General features: G+C 42.2%; 1 protein-coding gene across 1 annotated transcript; it reads left to right on the top strand.

Moving 5' to 3' along the window:
• Nucleotides 1-2,135: 2,135 nt before the first annotated feature.
• On the top strand, nt 2,136-7,415 carry LOC149275550 (uncharacterized). Its single transcript, XM_089504614.1, has 2 exons — nt 2,136-2,327; nt 6,195-7,415. Exons 1-2 carry the CDS (start codon nt 2,147-2,149, stop codon nt 7,010-7,012), a joined length of 999 nt encoding a protein of 332 aa, XP_089360740.1. The 5' UTR covers nt 2,136-2,146; the 3' UTR covers nt 7,013-7,415.
• Nucleotides 7,416-8,355: the final 940 nt, after the last annotated feature.

Below are 8,355 nucleotides of genomic sequence, written 5' to 3'. Positions count from 1 at the left end.
TTTCAAAAATGTCCCGGTTTCTCTCTCCTCCTCCCACTTTCCCCCTTCTCTTCAGCTCTCTTGGGTCGGTGAAAAATGACTTCCAAGGAGTTTGCACCCATCAACCCAAAAGGGGGGATAGGAGAGGAGATAGGTTGCCAGGGTCTTCCCTTGCCAGGAGGCTGAGGCAAAAGCAAACTGCTGTGCCCTTCCTAGTTTGTTTGATCTTCCTCATAAACAACTTTGGCCATCCTCACCACCTTCTGGTGTTGCTTGTCCACATGTGCCTTGCTTTTCCTGTCTGTGAAATTTTGGGGATATGGGAGACCATCTCTGGATCTAAACTGAGGGTGGGCCCAGTGGCCCTCAAGTCCAGAGTGCTCCTCAGAACTGGTTTTTAAAATGACATTTGCCTCCAAAATTTGGCAAGAAATGGCTAAATGCACCATAATTCTTTTGTGGCTAAATGTTCTATATGTGTTGGGAATGTCAGTATCCTAATCCATCCTCAATATCCCAGCCATGGCCTAAATTATACTGTTCATTATATTGTATATTATGTTGAAAATATCTGAGACAAACTGGATCTCAAAGGCAGTACCTTTTTTGCATATGTATGATGGGTATGATGGGCACAAACGGGACAAAGTCTTTAATGGATATCTATTGAGGAAACCTTTCATTAATAACTGGCTAACTGTGAAAAAATGTTTTACATTGGACTTTCACTTTGGGTTTCCCCACAGGAGGCTTTTTTAGGCCAATGGGGAAAAGGTCAGAAATGGATAAGGTACAGAGAAATATGAACTCATGATAATGAAGGAAATGTTATATTAAGATTAAAGGAAGAAATCATAACTAAACTAGGCCATATGAATTGGTTGAATTATATTCAACTTAAAGAAGGACTCATAGAATTGTAGGGTTGGAAGAGACCACAAGGGCCATCAAGTCCAACCCCCTGCCATGCAGGAAATCACAATCAAAGCATGCCCAATAGTATGCAAAGCAATCTTGTAGCACCTTGAAACCAACTAAAAGGAAGAGATTCGCAACATGAACCTTCATGGCCTTGTGGCCAATTCATCATGTGCATGATAGACCTTGTCACAATAGGTCTACCAAGCCAGATTTACAAAGGATAAGAGTTTATTTGGTTTTGAGAAAGAATATAATGAATATTAATGAAAGAAGATGAAAAAATATATTATGTAAAATATATAACATCTTACTGAAAAGATCCCTTGAAGAAGTGGAAATTAAAGATTCTATGACAAAATGGGCACAAGAGTTGGGATACAATTTAGACTTGGAAAAATGGGAAGAAGCTAGATTAAAAACAAAATAATTACTGTAGCACAAAAAATAAAAGAAATTTATTTGAAAGTTGTAAATAGATGGTATCAAACACCATTCTCAGTAGAAAAAATTATAAATTAAAGGATAACTGGTGTTGGAGATACCAAAAAGAAATGGGTACATATTTACATATGTGGTGGCAAAGCACATATATAAAGTCTTTTTGGGTGAAGATTCATTTGGAAATAAAGTTAATATTAAAAATTGATTTTGAGTTTGGACCAGAAATATATCTGTTAAACAAGACCTCATTACTAGACCCAGAGGAAGAAAGGAAATATTGGGAAATATTATTATACTTAATATCGGCTGCCAGAAGGATAATAGCAAAGAACTGGAAATTACCTATAATAATCCCACAAATAGAGACTTGGCAAAACGAAATTCAAGAATTGAAAGATCTAGACAGATTAACAGCATTAATAAACAAGAAGGATATGGTTAAATGGGGAAAGGATTGGGAAGCTGTAAGACTTTATTTAGCGGCTGCTCAGTAAGGAGAGGTACAAGAAACAAAACCTTTCTATTCATACCTAGAGATAGGGGAATAAGATGTTGTATTAAAAGATAAAATTATACAGTTTCTTGTGGAGAGTTATCAGGAATAAGCCTAACAGATTTATAGCTTGTTGATATATGTTTTTATTTATCTTGTTGTAAACATGCAAGCTTTGTAAAAAAAAAAAAAAAAAGTGTATTACCACAATAAAAAAGGGGGGAAAGGCAGTAGCTTTTTGCTTGCTAACAGAATTTAAACTTTATTTCATGGACTGAATTCTGAAGTGAGGAAATAATATTTGGATGCACCATGTGCTTTCCTCCCCTTTTGCTTAGTCACTCTCTGGATGAGGGCTATTTTCTATTTCAGGTGACCTTTGCGGATGTGGCAGTATATTTCTCAGAGGATGAATGGAAACTGTTGACCAAGAAACAGAGACTGATGTACAATTATGTAATGATGGACAATTATGAAAATGTGGTTTCTGTAGGTAAGGAACCTGAATCCGTTGCTTGTTGTATAAAGACTGAGGGTCCTTTCATACTATATTATCATGTTGCTTTGGTTCCACTAGAATTATAGAATCATAGAGTTGGAATAGACCACAAGGGACATCCAGTTCAACCCCCTTCTGCCCTGCAGGAATACACATTCAAATCACCCCCAAGAGATGGCCATCCAGCCTCTCTTTAAAGACCTCCAAAGAAGAGGACTCCACCAAACTCTAAGGGAGTATATTCCACTGTCAAAGAGCTCTTACTGTCATGAAGTTCCTCCTAATATTTTGGTGGAATCTCTTTCCCTGTGTCTTGCAGCCCTTGTGGTATCTCCTTTTCTCTGTAGCAGCAAAAAGCAAGCCTGCTGCTTGCGCAACATGACACCCTTTCAAATATTTAAACATGGCTATCATATCCACTCTTTATTTTCTTTTCTCCAGGATAAACATAACCAGCTTTCTAAGCTGCTCCTCATAGAGCTTGATGGCTTTCATACCCTTCACCACTTTGGTTGGCCTCCTTTGGACATGCTCCAATTTGTCAACATCCTTTTTGAATTGTGGGGCCCAGAACTGGACACAGGATTATTCCAAGTGAGGTCTGACCAAAGCAAAATAGAGAGGCACTATTACTTCCCTTGATCTAGAAACTATTCCTGTATTGATGCAGCCTAGAATCACATGGGCCTTTGTAGCTGCCTCATCACACTGTTGGCCCATGTTCAACTTGCGGTCTACTAGGAGTCCTAGATCCCTTTCAAGCCTAGTTTAATTGTGATAGCAACATCCTGTAGAATATTTGAATCTGTAGTTCACTGAGGCACTATTGCTCTCCAGTTTCTAAGGATTCTAAATACTCCATCCTAAACTGCCTATTATAGGATTTTGTAGGAAAAAGCCATAGAGATTAATGCTTTTCTCACCCAAATGTTACTCAGCACATCCCTGGGCAAGTTTCCTACCTCTTTTGGCCCCTCTTCCATCCTTTAAAGGCTCTGGAGAGTCTTCTTGGGGGAAAGACCTCCCTTGTGTCTGCAATGGCTCAGAGAGGGCCCAAAAGTGGCAAAATGGCCTCCATTTCCCCAAAGGGATGCTGTGGGATGTTGAGGGGCAAAATATTATTTCACTCCCCTCCCCCAGGCATGTGGGGTTGCCCCTGAGGTCTCCTCCAAACCCCATCAGTAGTCCATGCCTGTCTTATAATGTTTTAAGGCTGCTCCCTGGTGCTTGACCCTCACCAAAACTGGAGTCCAAGTCCCAGCCCCCTTGCTCTGCCTTTGCCAATGAGTTATTTGTATATTGATTATCCTGCCTTTCTCAACAAATGGGCCTCAAAGTATCCCTTTTATGCATCACACTCTGTGGGTAGGTGTCTGTGATGGAGAGACAGAGGGGAAGTTAAAAAATAGAAAAGCAGGGAAGAGATGCTGAAAATGAGATGCTGAAGTGGTGCAGTTGTGCAAGAGGGAAGGTTGGGGAGCAGAGGGAGAAAGGGAAGGGGATCAGGCTATGGGAGCCAGGCTCTGTGCGGAGAGGAAGGGACCTCTGGGAAGGGCCAGGAGAGGGGCCTTGGTGATTGGGAGGCATCCACCAACCTGACAGATTTTAAGAACTGAACTGGTGAGAACCGGCTCAAGTCCTTGTTTTCAAACATATTAAGGGGTTCCATTTAGAAATTATGAGCAATGTCTATGAATAGAGGAAAAGGCGACAGAAAAATTCCTTTTTCTCTAATGTTTCTTTTCCAACCTGAGCTTGCTTAGCTCCATGGTTGATTCCAGAGGCTCTTTGTTACCCGAAATGCTGGAGTCTGGGGAGGACACTCCCAAGTGCTATGCTTTTAGGGGAATTTCATACTTCGTTCAAAGGGGAGATTGGGGCAACAGTGGCCTCGGGAGTCATCCCGTTCCCCCCCCCCCCCCCGACATTAGGGGAACTCAGTGTATTCTCGAGCCCTATTTACATGAATGGTGCTCCGCGCAGTGGAATGTCTGTGCCCGGCACAGTCACAGGCGCCATTAACCCTTATGGGGCACGCCTCCCTTTTTCCTAGTGTGGCTTTTAGTGTATGCTGAAATCCGCCCAAGGCGTGCCCGCATGTGACATAGGTGCACTGTACACGCTTGCACACACATATAAGTGTTCATACGCACACACAAGAACTAGGTAACAAAGGTAGGAGTGGTGAATAGATGTTAGGCTTTGCTAATGGTAATACATAACCTAGACAGAACTTGATTCCAATTGCTGAGGGTCCAGAATGGGGAGAGAAGTCAGTAACTCCCAAGGCAAGTGGAGCTGGTGAGTGTAATGAGATGTTTAGCAATGTAAACCAACAGAGAGTCTGTCTGAAACAAGACTGAAATATTTATACTGAAATTGTTGCTAGTGGGCAGAACCTGAGTTTTCTATAAGGTTTAAATCACTTTAGAATGTTTTCTGGGTGGGGAAAATATAGTCCAAAATCAAATTGAATGCAATAGGTGCATGGTGCAAATACCTCAGACATAAGGGATTAGAACACCGGTCCTCAGGTCCTTGTTGGCTCTGAATTCCAGTCCTGTTCAAAAGCCAAAGTACAGCGCAATGTGAGCATGATGCTCCCAGATGCAGCTCAACTTAGCAAAGTATGGAAAAAAATTCCAGGTACAGGTTTTGGCAATGCACTGACCACTTTTCACACTTAAAAATAAGTCACTGACACAGTTGATTTCATCTGAATCTTTGGGAGTTCTCTATCTTGAGTTGCAAAATAATAAAAGTATTTGCAAGCTCTCCTCTCTGATTTCCATCATGCTCGCCATCTCTTGTATATACAACTCCAATCCAATCCTATACACAGCAATTCACATGTGAGGAGTATACTGTATTGGCTGTGATTCATCTTCTGGTGCCACACAGCATGAAGCATCCTCTGCAGTTAGCTTGCATCATGCCATGTGCTCTGACTTAAGAATCTATGGCAGTCTCACTGGAAATCATGCCACCTGTCAATCAAAATATTTTTACTCATGTTTAATGGAATATTTTTTCAACAGCCCTTTGACTATCAGCTTCCACTGACTCCCTCAAGGTAGTCCCCATCCAGTCTCTTCTTTGCTAGCTCATATGAGTAAGGATACAATCGTTCCATGTATTTAGGGGCATAAGCAGCAGGATCATGCTCAGGTCACCCACTCCAACTTTATTAATTTAATATCAAATAGGTGTTATGGATGATAGGCTTTAAAAGGTTGTGACAGAATAGAGTAAGGCAGAGGAGCCAGATTTTGTTAACAATTCAGATTTATTCAAAGCTAGCTGTCCTCAGTAGAATTCCCATTCTAACAAAACTGAGGCCCAGAGCCAAAGAAAATGGCTACCTTTATAGGAAAACAAACAAAGAAAACTCATCTTCATCACTTTATTGGGCACTTCGCACTCCAAACATATACATTTCCAACAATCATAGTTCAGATACATGAATACATTTAAATATACTTTAAAATACCTTTGGCTACACCCCATTGCTCCTTATCAGATATGGTGGCACTCAGAGGAACTTCTGCCAGTGAAATTACATTTTATATCAGTCTTTTCCTAATGCTCTTTGTTGCCTTTAAGTGCTTGGACAAATGCTTCACCTTGAACAACTTCACATCTGCCCCCCTTCTGCATTCCACTCTCCCAGAGGCCTCTATTCTAAAATGTGTACTTTGGTTCACTCTCATAATTTATTCCATCTATATATACATTGATTCTTGCATATTACCAAACACTGATATTTGGGTTTCTTCACCTCATAGAGAGGTGGGCTTGGGCTAAAACGTTCCTCTCTTAAATCTGATATTCAGTATTATCTGTCATTATCCTTCTTTACAGAAGAACTTGTCAGTCATGAGAGAGTCCACACATCAGAGAAGCCATACAACTGCCAGCATTGTGGGAAACATTTTGCTTACAAGTCGATTCTTGTCATGCATCAGAGAGTCCACACCGGAGAGAAGCCATACAAATGCCAGCATTGTGGGAAATGTTTTTCTCAGCTGTCAGCCCTACTGACACACCAGAGAATCCACTCAGGAGAGAAGCCATACAAATGCCAGCATTGTGGGAACTGTTTCTCTTTGAAGGGAGACTTAGTGAGACATCAGAGAGTCCACACTGGAGAGAAGCCATGCAAATGCCAGCATTGTGGGAAATGTTTTTCTCAAAAGTCCCACCTACTAACACACCAGAGAATCCACACAGGAGAGAAGCCATACAAATGCCAGCATTGTGGGAACTGTTTCTCTTTGAAGGGAGACTTAGTGAAACATCAGAGAGTTCACACAGGAGAGAAGCCATACAAATGCCAGCATTGCGGGAACTGTTTTTCTCAGCTGTCAGCCCTACTAACACACCAGAGAATCCACACAGGAGAGAAGCCATACAAATGCCAGCATTGTGGGAAATGTTTTTCTCAAAAGTCCCACCTACTAACACACCAGAGAGTCCACACAGGAGAGAAGCCATACAAATGCCAGCATTGTGGGAAATGTTTCTCTTTGAAGGGAGACTTAGTGAGACATCAGAGAGTCCACTCAGGAGAGAAGCGATACAAATGCCAGCATTGTGGGAACTGTTTTGCTCGGCAGTCAACCCTACTGACACACCAGAGAATCCACACAGGAGAGAAGCCACACAAATCCAAGCAGTGAACCAACATTATTTTTGTAAAGAAGGAATAAAAACTATTTTTCAATCCAGTGGTGCTAAGAAACGGCCCTTATGATTTTATATGTACGGTTTATCTGTCCATATGTCTGTTTATATTTTAAAGTTATGTTTTGTTAAGTTTAGGTTTTAATTGCTACTAGTATAGATAATCACTTTGGGTTATAAATTTGGCTGGGGATTATGGGTCATGGTTTAGGTTAGTTAGACGGGGGGCTGGGATTTGTTGGAGCTAGCTAGAATACCAATGATAGCATTCAGAATTTGTGGGATGTTGGCTGAAGAAAGTTGGGGATCGGTAGTAAGAGAAAGGGAGCTATCTTCTTCAAATATCTGGAGGGAGAGATTGTGCTTGTGAGAAGGATGGCAAAGTGGGGCTGGTTAATAATGGGGGATAGATGGTGGGGATTGTAGGTGGGGGCTAGGTTTGGTACAAGGTGGAGTTTTAGGTTTTGGGTTTCAATATATCCTTTGGCTTGGGGAGGGCAGTTCTGGCTTAAACACTGAATTTCTGACTATGTTTTCAATAAAGTTCTTTGCTATTTCAACACATTGGACTCTTTGATGCACAGAAGTTCTGAATTTGCACAAAACTGACACCTTCCTCTCTCCTCAGCCCTCAGCTCCATTCCCAGTTATAAGAACAGGCCGCCAGCAGAATGAACAGCAGCAGCAGTAAGGCCCTGGTGATCCCTGTGCATGATCAGAAGGGGCCTTTCGATGTATGTGTGCTTGCGCAGTCTCACACCTGAAGCCATTGGTGCTTTCACAGTCTGTTCTGAGAGAGGCAAGGAAGTGGGGAGAGCTCTCGTTCTATTGAAGGAATGGCTAGAGGGTCTCCCGGGGGGGGGGGGGGGAGGGTTCAGGGTTATAAGAAGGAAGAAAGCCCCTCTTCTCTCCCCAAAGAAAGGGAGCAGGCTTCCCAGGCCTCCTCTCCTTCTTTCTTTCCCTTTGTTCTCCTCAGGGGATTCCTTGAGGCCTAGGTACTTGGGGGTTTATTAGGAGAAAAGAGGGCAGGAAGGACCCTTGGAGAGAGGTATGGCCATGGAGGGGATCAGGATCCAAAGGTAAAAAGGGCTTTGAGGAGCCCCCTTCCTCCTGGAAAGTGGGGCAGAGGAAAGACCCTCCATTCTTATGCCTCATTTGGAGAATATTTTTGTGCCAAATAAAGAGCATCACACAGGATAGCATTGGAAATAACATTTTTTGGGTGGGATGAGTTGTCCCTGGGGTCTTGTGGAAGGGGCTCTATCTGGGCAGGAGAGAACAGCCCAAATTTAGGACACAGACAAGAGAAGGCAGATGGAGGGACCCAAAGCCCCTTCTG

Source organism: Sceloporus occidentalis, unplaced genomic scaffold (genome assembly GCF_023333645.1).
Source record: "Sceloporus occidentalis isolate IW3139 unplaced genomic scaffold, rSceOcc1.0.p SCAF_281, whole genome shotgun sequence".
NCBI lineage: Eukaryota > Metazoa > Chordata > Lepidosauria > Squamata > Phrynosomatidae > Sceloporus > Sceloporus occidentalis.
The sequence above is the reverse complement of the archived record's forward strand: the minus strand, read 5'-3'. Positions and strand labels throughout refer to the sequence as shown.

What these genes read in the sequence shown, in the direction of transcription:
- LOC149275550 (XM_089504614.1), top strand. Translation starts at nt 2,147, where the DNA reads ATGTGCTTTCCTCCCCTTTTGCTTAGTCACTCTCTGGATGAGGGCTAT. An exon ending in TGAAAATGTGGTTTCTGTAG is followed by an intron (nt 2,328 to 6,194) that starts GTAAGGAACCTG and finishes CCTTCTTTACAG; the next exon opens with AAGAACTTGTCAGTCATGAG.